Consider the following 27,171-nt stretch of genomic DNA (forward strand, 5'->3'; position numbering starts at 1 on the left):
ATCCCCAGTCTAGTTTTTAATCCTATATTTGGGAGTTGCAGTTGAAAGCTTACAAATGAGGTTAGTGGGGATTTATTTTGCATCACACACACATATCCTCCTTGGAATTTTTGATTGTCCTTATGTCCATATATAGATGCATAATGTTCATCCCTAAATAAAAGTCTGTCATTTGATTCCCTGCTTCACCTGTGCAAATCGGTTTGAAGTCTGCTGGAAAAAATGCTTAAATATATAAATAGATTGTTTAAAAAATTACAGGAGGCCACTATTCAGGACTAAGCTCCTGCACCAGGCTGCAACAGACCTGACTAAAAATCTAAATAGAGGACTGAGAGCGCAGTAGTAAAGAACTTGGTCTAGTGTGTGCAAAGCCCCTGGGTTCAGTCCCCAGCACTGGGGGAAAAAATGGAGTCTACTCTATCAAACTGAAACTAAACTGCTAATCTCAATCCTAGAAATCAGGATTACAAAGATAACAGCCAGGTGTCCTAATCAGGCCAATTTTAACTGGCATGACTAAGAAGTTTCCTCTGCCTTAATTCTTACACAGAAAAGTAACTTGAAGATATGTTGACCAGTTATTTTCTTATTGCTCTCCTTCTCTGTCCTTGTTATACAAGGAAAGTAACTTTGAAATGACCAATCTGTTATTTTGTTGTTGTTTATGCCTATAAAGCTAACCTATTATGCTCATTGAAACACTTATTCTATTTGATGGAATGAAGAATTGCCTGATTTTAGAATTGAAAATAAATCAAAATTGGAAATAAGAAAATTTGTTCTTTGGCAAGACTAAACATTAAGAGATATGTCAGCTGGAAAAATGATTTCATCTTTTTTTTTTTTTTTTTTTTGGTGCTGGGGATTGAACCCAGGGCCTTGTGCTTGCGAGGCAAATGGATTTTATCTTTTTGACAGACCAGAATTCACCCTATTTTAAACCAAAGTAAAGCTATCCTTCAAGAATCACAGTGCATTGATAACAAGTGTAGTCCCTGGGGATTATGATGGTGATTCGCAAATGGGTGTTCTTCTAACATATTTTTCCCAAAATCATGCCAATAATGAATTATGAGCTGTTATCTTCTGGGAACAAAATCAAACAATATGACCATACTCAATAGGACTTTTCAAGATCAGCCACTAATTATGGACTTCAATGGTGATCTAATTCCTAATATATTTGGTATCACAAATGAATCCAGCCAGCCACAGATAATATTAGGAGGAAATTTATCATGGCTTCTGCTTTGACCACTGATAACAAAATGGGAATTCCACATTCTCATTCATTTATTAATCTAACTGAAGATTTTGCTGCAGATTGATTCCTGACAACATTGTTTGACTCTAGTACCTTCCAGTTTGAGGTAGTCTATTTACAAAACCTCAAATATAGGGGAGGTTGAACAGTCAGCATTTGCAGACTTTGATGGAGATGGACAAATGGATCCCTTACTTCCAGGCTACGAAGATAAAACTGCCAAAAAAGCACCATCTCCTCTCTGAGATCTAGAATAAAGCAATGGGTTCCAGTCCTATGGGATTCCAAATGGCTTTGTGCCATTTGTGCATGAAGAATGACTGACTGGAATACCAATTCCAATTACACTTCATATTGGACACTACAACATGGATGGCTATCCAGACGCTCTTGCCATACTAAAGAATGCATCTGGAAGCAACCAGCAGGACTTTTTACTGGAGAATGTCCCTGGAAATAATGCAAGCTGTAAGGAGGTACATCGGATGTTTAAAGTCTACTGGGAGCTCACAGACCTAAATCAAATCAGAAATGCCACGGTTGCTACCTTTTTTGACATTTATGAAGATGGAATCGTGGACATTGTAGTACCAAGTATATAAAAATAATGATTTTGTTATCCATACACTAAAAAGTAACTTTGAAGCAGGTGCTTATTTAGTTAAAGTCATTGTTCTTAGTGGTCTGTGTTCTAATGACTGTCTTCATAAGATAACACCTGTTGGAGTGAGTCAGCCTGGATCCTATGTGGTGTATACAGCTGTAGAGGGCAACGGATAACTGAAAAATGGCGCAGCTGGATATCTCAGCCAATCAGCAATTAGCTCCTCAACTACCATACGATGTACTTGGTCGAAGTATAAACTTCCCTGATCATCTTTATGTGGGTATTCCCCGTCCTTCTCGAGAGACATCTGTACGAAAATGAGAGTGAACTGCAGTCCTTCCAAATACCCAGCTAACTGACCTTCCATACCTTCACAATGTCTCTGGAAGCTGGAGTGTCCAACTATATCTTACACCAAGTAACGGCGTTCTACTTACTGCTATAGCTCTCATGGGTGTCTGTATTTTCATCTTGGCAATAATTGGTATTTTTACATTGGCAAGAAAAAAAATGATAGAGAAAAACATTAAGAAGCCCATCAGTTTCATGTGATGCTATGTGACTTGGCTTAAATATTATGTAATCACTCATTTGATTAGTTGAAATACTAAATTCTGGCATATAGAAGAAAATAGGGGATTATTCTTTGGAGAATTCTTGTTTATTGAATAACTGGTGTGACAACAACCTGGAATTTCTGAATTCCAAATAGATAAATTTTCACTGAACATTTGAGCTGTTACTTTTCAGCACCAACAAAGTTGGTGACAGCCTGATACTGACTTCACAATGGGTTGACAACTATTCCCCCACCTGCACTTCAATCTGCTTAATAACAGATCCTTTGCTGCTTCCGTCATTTTCTCAGGGACGGCCTCCTGCCCTCTTTTCTGTACAATCTGGGCAAACCGCCTGATGATGGCAAGAGTAGTGTCAATGAAGCGGTTCACACAGGTCGAGAGACAATTTTCAGTTCCAGAGTCTAGGCGGCTCCCCGGCTTCTCCACACATTTATCCCAACAGCGCTCCATGAAGTGATGCACCTGTGTCGTGAACTGCGCCTTCTGCGGTCCAGCAGCCACCAGCGGGGTCACGCCAGCTGCGTCCGCCTCCCCTAGCCCCGCCCCGCCTTGTAGGAATTAGGCGGGATTAAAAAAATTTTTTTTAGTTGTAGATGGACACAATACCTTTATTTTATCTATTTACTTTTCTGTTGTGCCGAGGATTGCACCCTTTGCCTCACAAGTACTAGGCAAGTGCTGTACCACTGAGCTACAACCCCAGTCCTAAAATAGGGGATTTTGAATATTATTTATAAATGATGCATCCTTTGGTAATTATTGGAAAATACTAAAATAAATATGGTCTAAAAAAAGACTAAACATTAATATCCAAAGTAACAGTTTACTCCAATTATGCTGTGGGTAGCCAAGTTGAAATTAAACTTTCAATTGCTGCCCACCTCCGACCAAACAAACAAAAAGTAAACCAGAAAAGGGAAAATTCGAAAAACAGCACTGTTTGAAATTGCTCAGATGTTGCTTGACAACAACAACCCCTCCTTCTTCTTCTTCTTGTCTGTCCGCCTTCCTCCCTCCCTTCCTTCCTTCCTTCTTGGAATTGGGAATTGAACTCAGGGACACTTCTTACCACTGAGCTACACCCCACACCCTTTTTATTTTTTAAGACAGGGTCTAAGTTGCCCAGATGGACCTGAACTGCTCTCCTGCCTTAGCTTCCTGAGTTGCTGGGATTATGGGCATATGACATCACTCCCAGTATTTTTTTTTTTTATTTTTATTTTTAGATGGAGGTCTCACTATGTTGCTCAGGCTGGTGGTTCAAACTCGTGGGCTCAAGAAATCCTCCAAAGTAACTGGGACTATAGGTGTGTTTGTTCTAGTAGTATGCTTCCAGAAGTTTGTATTTTTCCTCCAGGAAAACTAATATTTAGCTGGGTGCAATGATGTACATCTGTAATGCCAGCCATGGAGAATCGCACATTTGAGGCCAGCCTCGGCAACTTGGTGAGAACTTCAGCAATTTAGCAAGACCCTGTGTCATTAAAAAAAAAAAAAAAAAATTAAATAGTAATTTAAAAAAATCCAAACAAGTTTCCTTTCTTAGAGGGGGGTATTTTATTTAAATTAGAAATAATCGCCCGCATTCATTCAGGGTCAGTTCCTTCCATATTTGGTTTACAAAAACATGGGTGTGTGTATCAAATATTTGGTAAAGAGGAATTGTTGGTGCAACCCATTTGAGTACTACGATTTGGTCAGAACACAGTTATAATACAAGCTGAGTAATGACTGTAACGTATGCATCCCTATTCATGTAATTTCATCTTTAGCTTAAACTCTTAATCTAACCATTATAAAGTAATGACGGTTCAGAGGCACCTCCCCATAAAGCACCCTCTTTTTTGTTTTGGCAAATGACCTGCACAGAGTTAGAGTTCTGTCCCCATCAATGCTAAGTTGTGTGTGTGTGTGTGTGAGTTTGTTCTGGGCTTGGGATCAGGAGTTGGCTCTTGGATCTTTTAATTTCTAGCTCCTACCAAAGTTCCAGACATATAATAGTACTATTCACTCAAGAATAGTACTGTACTGAGTGGTTAAAAATTAATTTCCAAGTTTCTTCGCATTCATTCTTTTACTAAATGCTTAGCGAGTCCTTGAATGTGCCCATGGAATTGAGGGGACGGGCAGAGACTTAATTCGAGAAAAATAATGCATATATAACAATGACAGACGGACACCGACGGGACCGGTCCTGGGGGGTCCGCCCTGGGCCCGAGCCCGCGCCCATCGATAGGCTCAGTTCCTGCTACTCTGGTCTGGGCCGGAGCTCGAGAGCGAGGGCGCTCGGGAGAAGCCTCGCCCAGCGGCGATAGACTAGTCAGGCCTCACAAAGATGGCGTCCTCGGAGCAGGCAGAGCAGCCCAGCCAGGTATGAGGGGAGCGGGACTGCCCCGCGGCGGCGGCGGGGGCCCGGGCCGAGGGCGCGCTGGGCGCACGGCCGGCAGCCGGCGGGGCCCCGAGTCTCCGGAGCCCGGACCCCGGCCCCTCGCCCCCTCCGGCCCCGCCCCTCTCGGACCTCCCCGCGCGGCCCCTCCCCCGGTGACCCCGCTTTGACCACTTTCGCGGGCCGGGCTCGGGGGCTCTGCTGGGCCCGCCGGTCCCCACGCCCCGCCTGGCCCGCTGTCCGGGCCCACTAGAGTCCGGTGCGGAGGGCGGCGGGACCCTCGCGAGGTCCCCGGCCTGGAGCGGCGAGGGCCCCCCTAGAGAGGCGCGGCCGAGCCGGCTGTCCCCGGGAGGGGCCTGGCCGCCTCGGGGTTCCCACCCCCCGCGGCCCCAGCCTCGACCTGCGGGAGCGGCCTCCGCCAGCCTCCTCGCCTTGGGTCTCCTTTGCTCTTCCCGCGCCGAGTGGGAGGGTCGGACACGCGCTCGGACCCTCGGAGCGCCTTGGCAGGGTGGGGACGCACTGTAACCCCGGCGCGCCCCCGCCTTTGCCTGCCTCGCTGCCTTGGGGGTGGCTGGCTTGGCCGGGGTCCCGCTCTAGCTCTTCACCTGCAGATTCAGCCCAATCCCAATCTGGCAAGGCGACCACGAGGTCCAGTGTTGACGCCTGGACGACTTCCGTCGGGGCGCAGGGACAAGGTCTCTGAAGGGGTTTATAGTCCAGAGGTGGAGTGAGGTCCTGCGTGCTGTCATGCTAAGGACACGTGCGTCTCTTTTCTGGTTTTAGTGCTCACTCCAACCTTTATGAAGTACACGCTACGTATTGACCCCCCCACTTCGCAGAAGTTGTATCATGCCCAAAATCATGTGCCCATATGATCTGGATTTGGATCTAGGTATAGGTGACTTCTCTAATTAGCCCATTCATGTTTTGCATTTAGTTAGAATTAGACCTGGAAAGAAAAAGATGGTTTCAGCCTCGGACCTATCACTCATTTCTCACCTTGAAGCACCTTTAAAGATTTTCAGCAAGGGGGGCAAGGTAGTGCACCCTTGGAATCCCAGCCACTAGGGGACTGAGGCAGGAGGATGGCAAGTTTGAGGACAGCCTGAGCAACTTAGCCAGACCTTTTCTCAAAATAAAATATAAAAGGCTGAGAATAGCTTAGTGGTAGAGTGCTTGCCTAGCATGCTCCTGACCCTGGATTCAGCCCCCAGGAGGGGGACAGTTTTCAGCAGTTTACTAGCATTTCACTTCCTTCCCAGGCAGATGACCACCACTTAATGTTTCTTTCTTCACCATAAACCTATTGGAAGAATTACACTTGAGGGAGTTGGAATACCTGGACATATTCCCCAGACCAGCCTCAGCAGTGTGAGTGATTCAGGAAGAAAATTCTGGACTGTAAAACATGGAAAACAACTAGGACTGATTCCAGCTTCTCACTGTCAGAGGTTCCAGAGTTTGGGATGTGTCTGAGAAGAGTGGTGGTACTTTCTTGTCTCCCCTACTTAGTTTGCTGAAATGCCCAGGCTCCTCAAGGTCTGGGTTTCTCTGAGCCCTTATGTGTTAGGAATGCCCATAGGCTGAGGTTGAAGGGTGCCCTCAGTTTCTGCTTCCTCTAGGGCATTTAATTGCCAGTACTGTGAAGAGTACTAAAAATCTTGCCACTTGGAGCCATTATTGTGCTCCAAGGTTACTTTGGTTCTGGAAATTGCCCTCTCTGTATTTGTGAAAAAGGATCTAAGTAAGGTTCCTTCAGGGGCTTGGCCAGCACTTGTTTGGTTTTCAGCGCAGCTTCTCCTTTGCCCTCTTTCTCAGAGCTGATAGAAATGGGATTGCATCAGAATATGCTAGTAGCCTGAGGGAAAACTTGAACTCTTCTTGCCAGGTTATCACTGTCCAACAGTAAGCTGCAAATGCACACTTTGTAAGTGAACCAGTACTCTTTAGCACTTATCTGTCATTTCATTTTCAAATCAGTCTGATTTCCCATTTCTCCAGCCTGAACGGAACAGGACTGAAAGGACTCTTGGATCACACCTCCAAACCTGATTTGTGTGTGGGAAGAATTGCATAGTGTTAGACCTGTGGGGCTGAACCAGTGTTCTGCCTCTGGTAGAAAGTTTGTTAGTTGGCCTTGTGGCATCAACCTTGGTTTTCAAAAGGTGATGGACGAAAAACCTGCTTTTCCCTTGAGAAGTAGCAGAGAGTAACTGTGACAAGCATATACTCTAAAGCCAGCCCCTCATATGTACCAACTGTTACCTTGGATAGGTTACTTTTCTGGCCTTGATTTCTTTGTCCTTAAAATAGAAATAATACTAATGCCTATCCCATAGAGTCTCTTTAGGATTAAATGGGATTATTTATGCAAAAGTACTTAGAACAATACTTGACACAATTTGTTGTATGTTTTTATTATTCCATTTAATATGATCTGGATTTTCACTTTCAAAAAGATGAACAACTTTCCTCAAGCCCCATTACAGCATCTTCTGAGGTCTGATTTTTCATGTTGACTGCTATTCTGTGAAGTTGTTCTTTTTTGTTGTTGTTGTTCTGAAGTAATTTCCTTGAAATTCAAAAGAATGCCCTCAATCATGGTCTTTATGCTAGCTGTCCTTGATGACTTTTAGATCTGAGAGACATATTTGCTTTTTCTTTTTCTTTTCTTTTCTTTCTTTCTTTTTTTTTTTTTTTTTTTTTTTTTTTTTTTTTTGGTGGTGCTAGGGATTGAACCCAGGGTCTTGTGCATGCAAGGCAAGCACTCTACCAACTGAGCTATATCTCCAGTCCCATATTTGCTTTTTCATAATGGCAAAGTCTAATCTTTTTAGTCTATCCTTCAGACAGGTTGTTGGAATTCCATGTATTGCCTCATATCCTTGTTCTGTTTTCTTCGCATTACTATTTTGCATGGCTAATCTCTTATCAAAGTCCCTTCTCGTCTGTACATGTTGTGCCCCAGAGGGAGGGGAAGGGTTATCCTGTCATACACTAGCTTCTCTACCTTCTGTGCAGAACAGAGGCGTCATTCAATCTGATTACCTAAGATTCATTGACTATTGAAGATTCTTACATAGATTTCAGATCTGTTGTGGTTCACCTAACATATTAAGTTTCAGATGGAGAGAACACAGTCACAGGGAAGGGGGAAGAGCCTAGTGAAGGAATGGCAGAGCTTGGCTTTCTTCCCTGCCAAATTTTGGTTCACATTGTAGCACTCCCTATTGAACTTGGCACTCTTTTATCTGTTCATCTGTCCCCCCACTCCGCCTCCTACTGGGGATTGAACCCAGGACCTCTGGCATGCTAGGTAAGTGCTCTGTCACTGAGCCACCTCCACAGCCCTTTGTTTCATTTCATTTATTTATTAATATTTTGGTACCAGGAATTGAACTCGGGGCACTTGGCCACTGAGCCACATCCCTATTTTGTCTTTTATCTAGAGACCAACCCTATTTTGTCTTTTATTTAGAGACAGGGGTCTCCCTGAGTTGCTTAGCACTTCACTTTTTGCCGAGGCTGACTTTGAACTCAGGATCCTCGTGCTTCAACCTCCTGAGCCGCTGGGATTACAGGCACGTGCCACCGTATCCACCTCCTTTATTTTATATTTGAGACAGGGTCTTGCTAAGTTACCTTGGCTGGCCTCAAATTAGAAATTTTCCTGCCTTGATACCCCCAATTCTTGGGATTACAGGTGTGTCACCATGCCTGGCTGGCATGCTACCTTTCTGATTCTGTTTATTTATTTATTTATTTTTTTAAATTTATTTTTATTGTAAACAAATGGGATACATGTTGTTTCTGTTTGTACATGGAGTAACAGCATACCATTTGCATATTCATAAATTTACATAGAGTAATGATGTTTGATTCATTCCATTATTTTTTTCCTTCCCCCCACCCCTCCCACCTCTCTTTTCCCTCTATACAGTCCCTCCTTCCTCCATTCTTGTCCCCCTCCCACCCCCCATTAAGTGTCATCATCCGCTTATCAGTGAGATCATTCCTCTTTTGGATTTTTGAGATTGGCTTATCTCACTTAGCATGATATTCTCTAATTTCATCCATTTGCCTGCAAATGCCATAATTTTATTATTCTTTATAGCTGAGTAATATTCCATTGTGTGTATATATATATATATATATATATATATATATATATATATATACACACCACAGTTTCTTTATCCATTCATCAATTGAAGGGCATCTAGGTTGGTTCCATAGTCTGGCTATTGTGAATTGAGCCGCTATGAACATTGATGTGGCTGTATCTCTGAAGTGTGCTGATTTTAAGTCCTTTGGGTATAGGCCAAGGAGTGGGATAGCTGGGTCAAATGGTAAGTCCATTCCAAGTTTTCTAAGGAATCTCCACACTGCTTTCCAGAGTGGCTGCACTAATTTGCAGCCCCACCAGCAATGTATGAGTGTACCTTTTTCCCCACATCCTCGCCAACACCTATTGTTGCTTGTGTTCTTGATAATCGCCATTCTAATTGGGGTGAGATGGAATCTTAGTGTAGTTTTGATTTGCAATTCTCTTATTACTAAAGATGTTGAACATTTTTTCATATATCTGTTGATTGCTTGTACATCTTCTTCTGTGAAGTGTCTGTTCATTTCCTTAGCCCATTTGTTGATTGGGTTATTTGTATTCTTGGTGTAGAGGTTTTTGAGTTCTTTATATATTCTGGAAATTAGTGCTGTATCTGAAGTATGAGTGGCAAAGATATTCTCCCACTCTGTAGGCTCTCTCTTCGCATTGCTGATAGTTTCCTTTGCTGAGAGAAAGCTATTTAGTTTGAATCTATCCCAGTTATTGATTCTTGCTTTTATTTCTTGTGCTATGGGAATCCTGTTAAGGAAGTCTGATCCTAAGCCAATATTTATTTATTTTTGAGGTGTCACCTTTCTAATTCACTCTTTCTATCTGTCTTATCTATCTATCTATCTTTGAGGTGATAGTCTTGCTAGAGTATGCAGGCTGGCCTCAAACTCCTTATCCTCCTGCTTCAGCCTCCCAAGTAGAGCACTCTACCTTTCTTAACATAAGTTAAAATGAGAGCAATAGTAATTAGCAATAATATTACCTGGAGAGTTACTGTGAGGGTTGCTATGACCAAAATCATGGATCTGAAGAGCCTGGTGCATAGCAAGTGCTCAGTGAGTGTTAGTTTCTCTAAGCCTCTGTTTATAGTTTTGGAAGTCCATTGAACTCTTGAATTGCAGCAATTCAGACAAGGTATTTTCCCCTTAAGCTTTTTATTTTAAAAATTTCCAAAAAAAGTTGAAAGAATAATACAGGGAACTCTTGTAAAACTTGCATAAAAATTTCACCAAGATACACTTCACATTTTGCTGAATTTGCTTCTCTCTTTCCCTCCCTCCCCCACATTTATATTATATGAAGGATTTGTAGTAAGTTACAGACATCAAGATATTTCATACTAGAAATAGTTGTTTTTCTTAAGAGTAAGGTTATTTCCCTACATAACCACCATAACATCACCACATAAGAAATTTAGTATTGATAAAAAGTTATTATTTAATATATTCATGGTCAATTAATATATTCAGTTTGCCCAATGAAAAAAGTTAGGATCCAGCCAGGAAATGGGGATTGCATGGATTTGTCTCTTTAGTTTTTTTGGTTCACTTTAATCTAGAATGGTTCCCTGGGTTAAAAAAAAAATGGCAAACTTTCAACTGATGTTTTACATATCTCAAAGTATGAAAAGCATGTATACAGGTTGGCGACTTCACCAAGTCAGTACACTTGGGTAACTGATACCCAGATCTGTCAGGCTGGGGATGTAGCTCCGTGGCAGAACACTTGCCTAGCATGATTGAGGCCCCTAGGTTCCATTCCTAGCACAGCAAGAAATCAGAAATTACCAGGACCTCAGAAGCTCCCCTTTGTTCCCCCCTCTAAAGGGTACCCCTATCTTGACTTAGACTACCATAGTCTAATTTTGTCTGTTTTGAACTTTATGTGTGTTTGACTCTTTTTTGGTGGTATGGGGGATTGAACCCAGGGATGCTCTACCACTGAGAGACATTCCTAGTCCTTTTTAAATTTGAGATAGTCTCATTGTTTGACCAGACTGGCCTCTAATTACAATGCTTCTGCCTCAGCCTCTCAATTACAGGTACTTACAGGTTGCACTACTGTGAGTGCCCCTCAACCCCTGCCTTTCTTTTCCCTTTGTGGTACTGGTGATTTAATCTAGGGATGTTCTATGACTGAGATACACTTCTAGGCCATTTTAATTTTTATTATTTATGTATTTCATGAACCTAGGGGCTCACTACCACTGAGCTGCATCCCCAGCCCCCTATTTAAGATTTTTATTTTGAGATAAGATCTTGCTAAGTTGCAGAGAGTGACCTTGAACTTACTGTTCTCTTGCCTCAGCTTCCCTTGCTGGGATTATAAGTGTGTACCACTGCATCCAGTTTGTGAAAATACTTGTGCATCTCCTTTTGTGAAGCTATGTATGCACTTCTGGGCAGTTCATATGTTTTTTTTTGTTTTTTAGTGACAGATTGTTTGGAACATCTAGGCCATTTGTTTTATAGAGCATTCCACTATCTGGATTTGTCTGAGTTGTTTACTCACATTTAGATCCAGATAAAACATTTGTTTATAAGAATATGTAAATGAGGGACTGGGGATGTGGCTCAGTGGCAGAGCGCTTGGCTAGCTTTTGTGAGGAACTGTATTTCATCCTCAGCACTGCATACAAAAATAAGCAAATAAAATAAAGGCAAGCTGTCCATCTACAACCACAAAAAATTTTTTAAAAGAATATTATATAAATGATATGGCATGTGTAAGGCATTGGGTTCCATCCTTAGCACCACATAAAAATGAATAAAATAAAATAAAGGTATTGTGTTCACCTGCTACTAAAATATTTTTTAAAAATGACATGTATCCTTCTCAGTGAATTGCAAAGGCCTGTGATAGCAGTTTGTCCCATTGTTGGGGATAAATTTTATTGTTTGGTTAAAGTGGTGACTATCACATTTGTCCATTGCAAAGGTAATTTTCTGAACTCACCTTCCAATTTTGCTAACATTTTTAATACCTTAAATTTATTATTAACAAATTTAATATCTTATATTTATTATTATTATTATTGAGTGACAAAGTCCTTGTACCTAAACTTTTCTGTGGGATTCTTTTAGGTGTGTTGTAGTCAATTTCATGAGTTTTGACAAATGATGTACCTGTGTAACTACCACCACAAAGAAGTTCAAAACAATTCCTATATCTCTTAAGTGTTCCCTTATGTTCCTTCCCAATGAATCCCTGCCCCTCGCTCCAGGAAATATAAATTTCTTTCTCTTTCTGTGATTTTGGGGCTCAAATCCAGAGCCCTGCACATAGCTATAACCCCCACTGAGCTATAACCCCCAGCCCTTTTTAGTTGATTTTTTGAGATAGGGTCTTACTAAGTTGCCCAGGCTGGTCTTGAACTTGTCTTTCTGCCTCCGCCTCTGAGTAACTGGGATTATAGGTGTGTGTCCCCTTGTTCAGCTCTGCCCACTTTTCTTTATGCTTTTGGTGGTGCTGGGGATTAAACCCAGGGCCTTGAACAGGCTACCATCTGCTCTACCGCTGAGCTACATCCCTGGCCATCTGGCTGTGAACTGCTTTCTCTCTGTAAATTATGGTTGTCTTTCCTAGAGTTTCATATGAATGCATTATTAACATGTAGGTATTCTCTGTGTCTCTCTTTTTTTGCTCAGAATAATGTTTGAGAAATTGATCCATGTTATTGTGTATGTCAGGAATTCATTGCTTCTTTATTACTGGGTAGTATTCCAGTGTATGGATATACCTCAGTTTGTTTATCAGTTCACCAGTTGATGGACATTTGGATTGTTAGCTTTCTATTGCTGCATAACAGTATTGCCACAAATTTACCAGCTTGAAAACAACTCCAGTTTGTTATCTCTAAGGATCAGTAGTCAGGGCATAGCTTGGCTGAGTGTCACCAGGCTCCAGTAAAGGGTCTGTTGGTGCTGTGGGGTCATTGAAAGCTCTGCTGTGGAATGATCAGCTTCCTAATGGCATTCTTGGAATTCAGTTCCTTATGGACTGTCAAACTGGGAATCTCAGCCTGAACTGACAGTCAGCTGAAGGCCACCCCCCCCCCCTTTTCATATTTTATTTAGAGACAGGGTCTCGCTGAGTTGCTTAGGGCCTCCCTAAGTTGCTGAGGCTGGCTTTGACCTCAAGATCCTCCTGCCTCATCTTCCTAAGCTGTTTGGATTACAGGTGTGTGCTACTGCACCCGGCCCTCCTTTTTTTTTTTTTTTTTTTTTTTTTAAGTCTCCCCCCACATGGTCTTTCCAGCATGGCCACGTGTCTCCTTAAAGTTAGCAAAAAGAGAATCTCTTAGCAAAATGAACATTACAGTCACGTATCATACCTACATTCATGTAATTACATGCATTCTGTCACTTTTGCTTATGTTGTTGGTCAGAAGCCAACACTATAGGGAAAGAAAGGCATAAGGGCATGGATACTGGAGGTGGGGACAGGGGGCAATTTAGAGTCTCTTCCTCGCAGCCTTGGTGTAGATTCATGGGCTACCATGAATCTTCATGCTTAAGTGTAAGAACATATTTTCATTTTTCTTGTTAAATACCTGTGAGTGGAATTTCTGGGTTATATGGTAAGTGTTTAGCTTTATGTAAATGTTTTGCAAAGTTGTACTGTTTTTCATTCCTACCAGCAGAGTTCTCACTGGGCTACATTCACACCAATACTTGGTATTGTCTGTTGTTTTGATATTTAAGCCATTCTAGTGAGTGCATGGTGATATTTCATTGTGGTTTTAATTTGCAAATCTGTGATAATTAATAGTGGTTGAGTATCTTTTCATGAACTCGTGCTGAGGTTCATTTTTTTTTTTTTCTTCCATCTGAGTATCAGTTATTCTAGCACCATTCATTGAAAAGATTGCCCTTTCTCCATTGAATTGTTTTGCCGCCATTGTCAAGAAGCAGCTAATCATATATGCATAGGTTAGCTTCTGGGCTCTATTTAGTTTATCTGTATGTCTGTCATAATGCAGCTAACATATTGTCTTGATTGCTGTAGCTTTTTAATAGATTTAAAAAATTTTTTTAGTTATAGATGAACAAATACCTTTATTTATTTATTTAATGCGATGCTGAGGATCCAACCCCGTGCTTCATGCTTCACGCATGCTAGGCAAGCACTCTACCACTGAGCTACAACCCCAGCCCTTCTTTTTAATAAATTTTGAAACCAGGTATTGTGAAGTCTTCCAGCTATTCTTTTCAAAATTGCGTAAGCTTCAGTCCTATAAATTGTTTAATTTTTTTTTTTTTTTTGCGGTGCTGGGGATTGAACCCAGGGCCTTGTACTTACGAGGCAAGCACGCTACCAACTGAGCTATCTCCCCAGCCCTCTTTTAGTAATTTTTACAACAAAGCTTGTTGAGACCTTTTATTGAGATTGTGTGGGATGGACACCTTAATATTGACCTTCCCATGGTGGGCATCTTGGTACACACCTGCAATCTCAGCTAGCTGGGAGGCTGAGGAAGGAGGATCCAAGTTCAAAGCTAGCCTGGGTAACGTAGTAAAACCCTGTCTCAAAATGAAAAATAAAAAGAGCTGATTATGTAGCTTGGAGATAGCATGCCCCTGCATTCAGTCCCTAGTACTGCCAAGAAAAAGCTCTTCCCATTTATTAACATGGTGTAGATCTATGTTTATTTAGATCTTTTTTGATTTTTTCCTGTTGAGAAAAGTAGAATGGATATATTCTACTAAATTTCTCTATAAATATTTCATATTTTGGGGATGCTATTGTATTTATGAATTTTACTTCTTAATTTCATTTTTAATCAATGCTACTATATGGAAATAAAATTTTATGAGTTATATATTAGCTTTGTATCTGCAATCTTGTTAAACTCATTTTTAATTTTAATAACTTTTGAAATAGATTCCTTATGATTTCTCTGTAGATGGTCATATCATCTGCAAATTCAGACAGGTTTATTTGTTTGTTTGTTTATTTATTTATTTTGGTGCTGGGGATTGAACCCAGAGCCTCACACATGCTAAGGCAAGTATTCTGCTACTGAGCTACATCCCCAGTCCAGGATTTTGTATCTTTTTTTAAAAAAATATTTTTAGTTGTAATGGACACAATAGTTTTATTTTATTTATTTATATGTGGTGCTGAGGATCAAACCCAGAGCTTCATGGAAGTGAGGCAAGTGCTGTACCACTGAGCCACATCCCCAGCCCTGTATCTTTTTTTAAGAGAGATGATCTGGCTCTGTTGCTCAGGCTGGCCTTCAGCTCCTGGTCTCAGTTGATCCTTCTGCTCAGCCTCCTGAGTAGTTGGACTGTAAGTGTATGCCACCACTCCTAGCCATTGCTTTTTTTATTTTTAATTTTTTTTAAAACTTTTATTCATTTATTTTGTCTAGTGTGTGGTAATTGTGTTTATGTGGGTTTATCTCTGTGTCCTCTATTTTGTATCCTTGGTCTACATTTCTGTTTTGGTGCCACTACCATACTGTTTTTGTTATAATTGCTCTGTAATATAATTTAAGGGTAGTGTGATGCCTTCTGCTTCACTCTTCTCACTAAGAACTGCCTTGACTATTCTGGGTCTCTTATTTTTCCAAATGAATTTCATGATTGCTTTTTCTATTTCTATGAAGAATGTCATTGGGATTTTAATAGGAATTGCATCGAATCTATATAACACTTTTGGTAGTATGGCCATTTTGATGTTATTAATTCTGCCTATCCAAGAGCATGAAGGATTTCCCCATCTTCTAAGGTCTTCTTCAGTTTCTTTCTTTAGTGTTCTGTGGTTTTCATTATAGTGGTCTTTCACCTCTTTTGTTAGATTGATTCTCAAGTATTTTATTTTTGTTGAGCCTGAGGTGAATGGGGTGCTTTTCCTCATCTATTGCAGTGATTCATTGCTTACGTATAGAAAAGCATTCGATTTATGGGTGTTGATTTTATATCCTGCTACTTTGCTGAATTCATTTATGAGTTCTAGAAGTTTTCTGGTGGAATTTTTTTGGGTGTTCTAAATATAGAATCATTTCATCAGCAAATAGTGGTAATTTGAGTTCTGCTTTTCCTATTCATATCCCTTTAATTTCTTTTGTCTGTCTGATTGCTCTGGCTAGAGTTTCAAGGACAATGTTGAATAGAAATGGTAAAAGAGGGCATTCCTGCCTTGTTCCAGTTTTTAGGGGGAATGCTTTCAATTTTTCTCTATTTAGAATGATGTTGGCCATGGGCTTAGCATAGATAGCTTTTATAATGTTGAGGTATGGTCCTACTATCCCTAGTTTTTCTAGTGTTTTGAACATGAAGAGGTGCTGTGTTTTGTCAGTGCTTTCTCTGCATTTATTGAGATAATCATATGATTCTTGTCTTTAAGTCTATCGATGTGATGTATTATGTTCATTGATTTATGTGTGTCGAATCAACCTTGCATTCCAGGGATGAACCCCGCTTGATCGTGGTGCACTATCTTTTTAATATGTTTTTCTATGTGATTTGCCAGAATTTTACTGAAAATCTTTGCATCTGTTCATCAGGGGTATTGGTCTGAATTTTTCTTTCCTTGATGTGTCTTTGTCTGGCTTTGGTATAAAGGTGATATTAGCCTCATAGAATGAGTTCGAGGGGTTCCTCCTTTTCTATCTCACGGAATAATTTGAGGAGTATTGGTGTTAATTCTTTGAAGGTCTTGTAGAACTCAGCTGAATCTGTCTGGTCCTGGGCTTTTCTTGGTTGGTAGGCTTTTGATGGCGTCTTCTATTTCTTTGCTTGAAATTGATCTGTTTAAATTGCATATGTCTTCCTGCATCAGTTTGGGTAGATCATATGTCTCTAGAAATTTGTCAATGTCTTCAAGTTTTTCTATTTTGTTTGAATATATAAATTTTCAAAATAGTTTCTAATTGTCTTGTGTATTTCGGTAGTATCCATCATGAGATTTCCTTTTTCATCATGGATTTTAGTAATTTGAGTTTTCTCTTTTTTTCTCTTAGTTAGTGTAGCTAAGGGCTTATCAATTTTATTTATTTTTTCAAAGAACTAACTTTTTGTTAATTTTTTAAATCATTTCTTCTTCTTCTTCTTTTTTTTTTCTATTTTGGGTGCTGGGGATCGAACCCAGTGCCTTGCGCTTACAAGGCAAGCACTCTACCGACTGAGCTATCTCCCCAGCCCCTGTTTCTTTTGTTTTAATGTCATTGATTTCAGCTCTGATTTTAATTATTTCCTGCCTTCTGCTGCTTTTGGTGTTGATTTGTTCTTCTTTTTTTAGAACTTTGAGATATAATGTAAGGTAATTTATTTGATGACTTTATTCTTTTAAAGTATGAGCTCAATGCAATGAACTTTTCTCTTAGCACTGCCTTCATAGTGTCCCAGAGATTTTGATATGTTGTATCGGTGTTCTCATTTACCTCTAAGTATTTTTTTATTTCCTCCTTGATTTCTTCTTTTATGTATTCATCATTCAATAGCATGCTATTTAGTATCTAGGTGTTGGAGTAGCTTCTATTATTTATTTTATCATTGATTTCTAGTTTCATTCTGTTATGACCTTTTAGAATGCAGGGTAGGATTTCTATTTTTTATAATTTTCTATTTTTTTTGTATTTGCTGAGAGTTGCTTTGTGGTATAACATATGGTCTCTTTTAGAGAAGGATCCATGTGCTACTGAGAAGAAAGTGTATTCACTCAATGATGGATGAAATACTCTATGTCTGATAAGTCTAAATCATTGATTGTATCATTTAATTCTGTAGTTTCTTTGTTTAGTTTTTGTTTGGAAGATCTATCCAGTGGTGAGAGAGGTGTGTTAAAGTCATCCAGTATTATTGTGTTGTGGTCTATTTGATTCTTGAAATTTAGAAGGGTTTGTTTCATGTATATAGATGTTCCATTGTTTGGGGGGATATATATATATATTTACAATTGTTATGTCTTGTTGGTATATGATTCCCTTAAGCAGTATGAAATGTCCTTCTTTATCCCTTCTGACTAACTTTGGTTTGAAGTCCACTTTGTCTGATATGAGGATGGAAACCCTTGTTTGTTTACATAGTTCCTGTGAGTGACATGTTTTTTCCCAGCCTTTCACCTTTAGTCTGTGGATGTCTTTTCCTAGGAGGTGAGTCTCTTGAGACAGCATATTGTTGAGTCTTGTTTTTTAATCCAATCTGCCAGTGTGTGTCTTTTGATTGATGAGTTCAGGCCACTAACATTCAGGGTTATTATTGAGATATGATTTGTGTTACCAGCCATTTTGGTTTTTTTTTTTTGGTTTTTAACTTGTTTTAGTTTCTCCTTTGATTGACCTTTCCTTTAGTGTAGTTCCTCCGTTTGCTGGTTTTCATTGTTTTTTTTTTTTTTTTTTTTTTTCATTTCCTCCTCGTAGAATATTTTGCTGAGAATGTTCTGTAGTGCAGGCTTTCTAGTTGTGAATTCTTTTAACTTTTGTTTATCATGGAAGGTTTTAATTTCATCTTTAAATCTGAAGCTTAATTTTGCTGGATATAAAATACTAGGTTGGCATCCATTTTCTTTCAGATAATCTTGATATATGTTATTTCAGGACCTCCTGGCATTGAGGGTCTGGTTTTAGAAATCACCTGAGATCTGAATTGCTTTCCCCCATATGTATTTGGTTTTTTTCTCTTGCAGCCTTTAAAATTCTATCCTTATTCTGTATGTTAGTCATTCTCATTATAATGTCCCTTGGTGTGGGTCTGCTGTAACTTTGTACATTTGAGGTCCTGAAAGCCTCTTGTACTTGATTTTCCTTTTCATTCTTAAGATTTGGAAAGTTTCTGATTGTCATGGAAAAGATTGTGCATTCCTTTGGTTTGTATCTCCACACCTTTGTCTATTCCAGTAAATCTTAAATTTGGTCTTTTCATGTTGTCTCATATTTCTTAGAAGTTTTGTGCATGGTTTCTTACCATCTTCTCTGTGTGGTCACTTTTATTTTCAAGAGTATTTATTTTGTCTTCATTGTCTGAGGTTCTGTCTTCCAAGTGGTCTAGTCTATTGGTGATACTTTCCATTGAATTTTTAATTTGGTTTATTGTTTCCTTCATTTTGAGGATTTCTGCTTGATTCCTTTTTATAATCTCTGCCTCTTCATTGAAGTGATCTTTCACTTCCTGTATTTTCTCTCTGATACCATCCTTTATTTCAAAGATCACTCTGTCTATCTGACATTTTTTCTACTGTTAATTTGGATTTTGTTGTTGGAACATCTTGATTGTTTGAGGCACTTTGTTCCCTTGTTTTTTTCATGTTTGTGTGTCTTCTCATCTAGTGGTATGGAACTGAGGCAGTACAGATTTTGCCCTGTAGTCTTTTTGTGTCCCTGAAGGCTTCCAATAGCTCACCTGCAGGTCCTGGCTGTTGTCCCAAAATGGCAGCAGCCACGTGTAACCAAATCTGTGGGTACTGTGACAAGGGACTTCCAGGCAACAGTGGGCAGCAGGTGATCTGCTGGTAGTCTGAAGGCTAAGGGTGGATGATTGGCAGGTGGACCTTGGGTGGTGGGGGATGGTAGGTGAAAGGCAGGCAATGGTCAGGCAAGGGGCAGGCAAACAGGCAAAAGGCAGATGATAGGCCACAGTCAGTGAGTGATCTGCATTCAAAAAGGAGGTGATATGCTGACAGAAGATGGGTGATCATGGTGGATGAATGGGGATCGATGAGCAGCAAAGACTGCCTCACAGAGAAATAGATTTTCCTCTGCTTGAATCTCGAATTATGGAGCGACAAGGAACGCAGCCTCCCCCTAGTTCACTATCTTGGATTCTGCCCTGGACATTGCTTTTTAAAAATCTGTGTTTTGAATGTTGTCCTCTGTTGCTTGGTTTGTTTTCCTTCTTAACCAGATTCTGTTAGTATGGTGATTTATGTTTGATTTTTCAGTTCTTAAACTAGTCTTACATTTATTGGATAAATTTCACTTCGTCATAATGTACAAAATTATCCTTTTTCTATATTGCTTGACATGTCATTTTAAAAAAGATTTATACATTTATGTTCATGAAGGATATTATTAAACTATAGTTTTCTCATGTGGGTGTTTGTGAAATCTCCCCTCCCCCATTGAAATTGAACCCAGGGGTGCTTAACCACTGAGTCACATCTCAGCCCTTTTTATTTATTTATTTTTTTAGACAGGGTCTTGCTGCTTTGCTTAGGACTTCACTAAGGTGCTGAGGCTGACTTTGAACTCTTGATCCTCCTACCTCAGCTTCTGGAGTTGCTGGGATTACAGGTGTGTGACCACACCTGGCTGCCTTAGTGTGATTTGGCATTTACTCTGCCTACTCCTTATTTCTGGGCCTCTAATTAAATGTGTATTAAATTGCTTGATGGACCATAGGGGCTATGACTTTTTTCATTCTTTTTTTCGAGCTATCTGGGATTGAACACAGGGTCTAGTATATATGCTAGGCAAGCATTCTACCACTGAGCTGGATCTCCAGCCCTTTTTACTTTTTTAGACAGGGGTTTGCCAAATTGCTGAGACTGGCCTCGAACTTGTGATTCTTTTGCCTCAGTCTCCCTATGTGTGAGCTACCACAGGCCCAACTTCTGATTTTTTTTTTCCAATTCTTCGTTTTAATTATCTTTTCTTGCTGTGTCTTCGTGTGCATTTACCTTTTCTTGTGCAGTAATCTGCTGTTATTCTCATTCAGTAAAAATTTCATTGTAGAGATGTATTTTATGCTAGAAATTCTGTTTTCTTTCTTTTTGGTACTGGGGCTTTAACCCAGGGCTGCTTTACCACTGAGCCAAATCCCAGCCCTTTTTATTTTTATTTTTTATTTTTGGGTACAGGGGATTGAACTCAGGGGCACTCAGCCACTGAACCACATCCTCAGCTTTATTTTGTATTTTTTTTTAAAGTGATTGGATGGTTTTGTTTATTGCTATATTCCCAGAGCCTAGAACATATTTAGCAGGCGCTCAATAAATCTGTGTTGTGGAGATAAAGGAATAGGTGAATGGAAGGATTCTTCCCTTTGTGGGTCCTTTCAGGTACTGGTGCTCAAGAGCTTTGAGGACTCCAGGCTGGACATGAGGAAGCCTGTCCTACCACCCACAGAAGCCAACCTCCCAGGCCACCTGGCCCCACATACTTCCTGTGATGGTGATCCTCCTGCCCTGGTGTTTGTCTCCCAGGTCACAGTGTTGACCCCCTTGGTGACCACAACCCTGAATGTGTGCACACTGTCCTGACATTCCACATAGGGGTTGTAGCAGGGATTGCCTGCTGCCAGCTGGACATTGATCTGATTGTCCATACTGGCTGGGGAGAAGGCATCAGCAATGTGGTCCTGACATAAGGACTTGTACTTCCAGATTATAATGGGTGCTGCGAGGGTCGTGGTTATCTGGTAGGTGCAGGGCAGGGTCACAGACTGGAACAGTATCACTATGTGGTAGGGGTCAGGTACAGTCACCTGGATGCCACTGGCAGAGGCTGTGCACCAGGTGCTAAGAAAGAGCCATAAGAAGACTACCACAGCCAGGTGGGTGCTGGGCGCCCAGGAATGCACACAGGCCACCCAAGCTATTGCGGCTGTCTCTATTTTGTATTTTATTTAGAGACAGGGTCTCAGTGAGTTGCTTAGCACCTTGCTTTTCTGAGGCTGGCTTTGAACTTGTCGTCCTCCTGCCTCAGCCTCCTGAGCCACTGGGATTATAGGCTTGTGCCACCACTTTATTTTTTATTTTGAGACAGGGTCTCACTAAGTTGTTTAGGGCCTTGCTAAGTTGCTGAGGCTGGGCTTGAACTAGAATTGCTGGAATTACAGACGTGTGCCACCATGCCTGGCTCTATTTTCTTTTTATACCTTATGTTTCTCTCCTGCTATGATCATGTTTTTCTTTTAGTATTTGAATGCAGTTATAATATCTGCCTTAGTGTTCTTGTTTGCTAGTTATATAATTTAAAAAAATTCTCATTGGTCACATTTTCCTGTTTTTTGACATGTGTTGAAGATTTTGGTTGAATGCTAGATGTTGTAAATTTTACATTGAGAGTTTGGATTTTGTGGTCTTTTTAATTTTTTTTTTTCTTTTTAAGTTATAGATGTACAGAATGACTTTATTTTATTTGTTTACTTTTATGTGGTACTAAAGATTGAACCCAGTGCCTCACACATGCTAGGCAAGTGCTCTGCCACTGAGCTATATCTCCAGCTCCGATATTGTGGTCTTGAAACGATCTTGGGCTTCATTTTGGTGGGCTTCATTCTTTTTTTTTTTTTCCCCCTGATACCAGGGATTGAACCCAGGGATTTTTAACCACTGAGCCACATCCTAGGCCCTTTTTATTTTTTATTGAGAGACAGGGGCCTGCTAAGTTGCTGAGGCTGGCTTTGAACTCACGACCCTCCTTCTTAAGCCTCCCAGGTCTTGAATTACAGGCCTGGACCACCATGCTCAGCCTATTTGTGTTTCTTTCAAGTCCTGTTTTAAGCTTTCTTTGGGTGGGTTTCTTTTCTTTCTTTTTTAAAAAATACCTTTATTTTATTTATTTTTATGTGGTGCTGAGGATCAAACCCAGTGCCTTTCACACACCATCCGAGTGCTCTACCACTGAGCCACAACCCCAGTCCCTGGGTGGGTTTCTGGTAACCTTTACTGCTGGGATAATCTGACCCTGCTACCAAGGTAAAGACCTTCCAGGAGTCTAACCAGGTGCCCTGAATGAGCAGGGAGGATACTCCCCTGTTGGTGCCTTGGGATTCCTGAGCCCTGTGGGAGTTGGGAGAACTGATGAGCTCCCAGCTTCCTTATCGCTCTTTGTTTCACCCTATGCATGCACAAGTTTTAATATTCAGCAAAGCCTCAAGGGAACTTCATGCAGACTTCCGGAGCTCTCTTTCCTCTCCCGACTCTGTTCTGCAGTTCTCAGCCACCTGCGCCTTCCTGGACTCAGTCAGATCTCTGACCCCTTTACTCAGTGAGACTGCTGTAGTCTGCAGGGACCCTCCTCACTCTTCTTGGTCTGAAATGTGCCTCCTGGCAGAAGGGCAGAGTAGTTTTAGGGCTCAGATCATTCGTTCTGTTGTGTCAGGGATCACAGTCCTCTGCTGCCTGCTCTCCAGCGTCTACAAACAGTGGTTTCAGTTATTTGCTTAGTTTTCACACTGCTCACTGTGGGAGGGTAAATCTAGTTCCTCTCACTCCTTGGTTGATTTCAAGCAGAGAGTGATGTGATATAACTTTTACTATCTCCTCAAACTCCAAATGTGAGCTGGTGTATTATTTCCGTTAGTCCTAAAGACAAGGAAACTGAAGCTCAGAGAGGTTTAGTAGCATACCCAAAGTTGCTCAGTTATTAATGCCAACACTCATGTACTTTCCATTGTGTCTCTGCTTGTCAAAGAATATTTGTGGTTTGTATCTTATTCTTCCAGGACATAACCAGAGTGGCAGTCACTCAGTGGATGTAGGATGAGTACTCTGGACCTGGAGCTTCTCCCATTGCTCGAGTGTAGGAGTTATGTGTGAGGTTGCTCTTTGCTGTCCAGCAGGGTTGGCACCTAGGCAGGCCACCCAACTGGGGAAGATCAATGCTTCTGTGGCAGGAGTGAGGCCACCTTTGTCTCTGTCACAATAAAAGCATTTCTCTCTCTGCTTCTGTGGTCTTTTTTTTTTTTTTCCTTTTTTTAATATTTTTTTTGTTTGTCTGACTTTTTGTTTTTTAAAGCATTCTTAATCTTTTTCTTTCTTCCCTCCCTATTCTCTCCACTCTAAACTCTAAAGATCCAGAAGTAGATGGCTTTGGAGCTTCTTTCTTATATCTTTGCCATAGACCTTAGCTGGTGGCTTCTAAACCTTATCTTTTTTGGGGGTGGGGGGGTGGGTGGGGTGGGATACTGGGAATCGGACTCAGGGGCACTCAACCATTGAGCCACATCCCCAGCCCTATTTTGTATTTTGTTTAGAGACAGGGAAGTTGCTTAGTGCCTCGCTTTTGTTGAGGCTGGCTTTGAACCCATGGATTACAGGTATGCACCACCATGCCCAGTCTTTTTTTTTTTCATGTCAGAATTTTTTTTATTAGAATCTTTTTTTTTTTTTTTTCCTTAAATTAGTGGACTACCTTGTGAAGATATCCAGGATCAAGCTGGGATTTAATTGTTGGGGTCCATCTCAAGCCAGATAATGGGCTTGAGCACCAAAAGGAACAGGGGGGTAGGTGTTTGAAAGTGTTGGGTGTTCATGAACTCTGGACTAGTCAGACTAGTAGAGGGCTAGCTACGCTTGGGCATCCACCCTGTACAAGCAGCCAGCTACTCAGCAGCTCACCCATTTTTCAAGAAGTGCCTGGAGTTGTGTGTTTGTGATGGGAGTCTGTCCTGCCTGAGGAAGCAGAGTGGTCAGGAGTCTCCTTGGGAAGAGTCCTCTTGTTTAGGATGGAGCAGGTCTTCACTGGGTGCATTTAGCCCCCTTTCCTCTAAATGCCACTGGGACCCCTGAGTCATGGCAACAGCCAGAAACACCTCCATGATTTTCCAAATGTCCCCTGAGAGTGATACTGCCCAGTAGTTGAGCATTATCTGGCCACAGCCATTATATTAAGAGTAGGCCACATTTATGTTATGTTCCAGGGAAGGACACGGTCCTCTGTGCTTTCATGGGCATATGTATATCAACTGATTCTTTTGTTTTGTTTAAATAAGAAATTCTAATGATGTCCCTGTTTATTGAGTACCAGTGATATTTTGGGTGCTGAAGATACTTTAATAAGATGCTAAAATGTCTGTCTGCAAGAAGCTTAAAATCTAGTGGGAGAAAGAGATGGTAAACTAGTTACTGAACAAAGACTATCCAAAGGTATTCCCAAGGAAGTAAGGATGGAGGCTATTTTGGCTTTGGTTATCAAGAAACTGTTTGCTAACAAACACTAGATAGGAAATGGTGATGGTACTTTTTGGACAGCAGAAATTTCATCATGAGCTGGAGAATTATCTAGAATGTAAGGGTGTTGGGCAATTCCCAGATTGGTGCAAAGCCCTCTTAGTTCCCTCATGTTGTCTAATTGGTCTGGGACAACACGTGGGTTGGAATGCAGTTTGGGGAATTGCTCTCTCCTTAGCAATCCTCACATTGAGCTCAAAGGGCTGGCTTTTTGTGCCCAGACCGAGAAGACTGGAAAGCCAAGACTGGAGGATTTGCGGGGTGTTACTGGGTGAAGTTCCTTGGTGGACATCCTGTGCTTTGTATGTCCTTGGAAGAATTGATAAGGAACCTGTGTCAGCGGTGGTCCTGTAGGGTTGGAATGAGAAGGAAGCTTTCTTTTTTATTTTCAATGTTTAAATTTTGTTTTTTAAACAATGTGTTTACATGGCTCACAACTGAAAAAGGATAAATGATATTAGTTGGCATGTATACCGTTTGAAGTTTTTTCCTCTGGTAAATATTAACTACTGAAGAGGTGAACTAATTTTTTTTTTTTTTTTTTTTGGTTGTGCTGATGGGATGGGACTCAGGATCTTGTGATTGTTAGGCAAGTACTCTACCACTGAACTACGCCCCTAGCCCAAGTGGAACTGATTTTAAGGGAAGTTCCATAGTGACAATAATCCATAGTGATGTGTGATCTAAACAAAATTTGATTAGTTTTATTAAGTAGAAGACAGTCCTTGTAGGACTAGTTACTGGCTGAGTTATCATGGGCAAGTTATTTGCGCTCCCTTTCCTCAATTTCCTTATTAGCAATAATTTTTTACATTTATTGTGAGAATTAAGTGAAGAAAGAGCTAATAAATGAATGTTAGCACTTAGTATCCGCCAGGTGGATTGACGGAAGCCCCTTAGGAAGTAATGAACTTTAATACATTATGTATTAATGAGTTAGAAAAATTGTTCTGTTCTTTGTTGCTTATTCAATTACTCAACAAATATCTGTTGTTTTTTTCTTTTTTTTTGTGTGTGTTTTGGGTATGGAACTCAGGGCCTCACACACAGGGAAAGCACTGTCACTAAGCTACATCCCCAGCCCTAAACCAATACCTGTGCCTGGCGCTCTCCTCGGCCCCAGGGATACAGTGTCAAGCAAACAGTTTCTGCCCACATGGAGATTTTAACCGATGAGGGAGACACATCAAGATGATCACACAAGTATAAAATTGCAGTTCTGCTCAGTTCTTTCTTTTTTCCTTTTGGTGCTGGTGTACTAGGGCTTTGAGTATGCTAAGTGTGGGGCTAAGCCACACTCCCAGCCCTCTGCTCATTTCTTTCTTTCTTTCTTTCTTTTTTTTTTTTTTTGTAGCAGGGATTGAACCCAGAGGCACTTAACCACTGAGCCACATCCTCAGCCCTTTTTGATTTTTATCTGGAGACAGGGTCTTGCTAAATTGCTTCGCTAAGTTGCTGAGGCTGACGTTACACTTGCAGTCCTCCTGCCTCAGCCTTCTGAGTGTGTGTCGCCATACACAGCTCCCTCTGCTCATTTTTTTTTTTAATATATATTTTTTAGTTGTCAATGGATCTTTTATTTTATTTATTTTTATGTGGTGCTGAATATTGAACCCAGGGCCTCACATATGCCAGGCAAGCGCTCTACTACTGAGCCACAACTCCAGCTTCCCTCTGCTCATTACTTGGAGGAGAGGAATGTGGAGTCTTGTGGGTGTATAATAGGGAGCTTCAACTGTGGATATCAGAGAGAGGATGCTTTCCTCAGGAGAAGTTGCAGCTGGCTAGTTGCTAAAGTGGCAGGAAAAGGAGCACCATGTGCAAAGGCCCCTTGACAGAGGCCAGTATGTGTTATAGACAAAGCTGGGGAATGTGGTGTCACTGGAGACCTGAGGTGTCATCAGTAGATGTGAAGCCTCAAAGGCCACGCTGAGTTTTTTTCTGTCTTCCCTAGTTATGAGAAGCCACTAAAGATGTTATTGTGGGGCTGGGCTGTGGCTCAATGGTAGGGCACTTGCCTGGCTTGTGTGAGGCTCTGGGTTCGAGCCTCAGCACTGCATATAAATACATAAATAAAATAAAAGATCCATTGACAACTAAAAAAATTTAAAAAAGGATGTTATGGCATACTGGGGTGCATAAGATATGAGATAATCTGATTATTTTATTTTTATTTTTGCTGTACTAGGGGTTAAGCCCAGGGGCACGCTACCTCTTGAGCTATATCTGCAACCCTTTTTATCTTTTTATTTTGAGACAGGTCTCACTAAGTTACCCCCACTGGCCTTGAACTGGTGATTCTCCTGCCTCAGC

General features: G+C 40.9%; 1 protein-coding gene and 1 pseudogene across 3 annotated transcripts in view; both read left to right on the forward strand.

Moving 5' to 3' along the window:
* The first annotated feature begins 849 nt into the window (after window positions 1–849).
* LOC306659679 (T-cell immunomodulatory protein-like) lies at window positions 850–2,388 on the forward strand (annotated as a pseudogene). The gene has a single exon. The product of its transcript is annotated as a T-cell immunomodulatory protein-like (transcript).
* Window positions 2,389–4,713: 2,325 nt separating this feature from the next.
* Window positions 4,714–27,171, forward strand: part of PEX14 (peroxisomal biogenesis factor 14) — a 141,017-nt gene continuing 118,559 nt past the window's right edge. The window contains exon 1 of one of the 2 annotated variants that reach the window (XM_079143193.1): window positions 4,714–4,826. In XM_079143193.1, coding sequence (XP_078999319.1) covers window positions 4,791–4,826 — 36 coding nt within the window. In that variant the 5' untranslated portion in view covers window positions 4,714–4,790. Of the gene's footprint in view, window positions 4,827–21,051; window positions 21,074–27,171 lie in introns of those variants that run through there. The other variant, XM_079143194.1, reaches the window with a different exon arrangement.

Source organism: Sciurus vulgaris (assembly GCF_902686455.1).
Source record: "Sciurus vulgaris genome assembly, chromosome: 1".
NCBI classification, from domain to species: domain Eukaryota; kingdom Metazoa; phylum Chordata; class Mammalia; order Rodentia; family Sciuridae; genus Sciurus; species Sciurus vulgaris.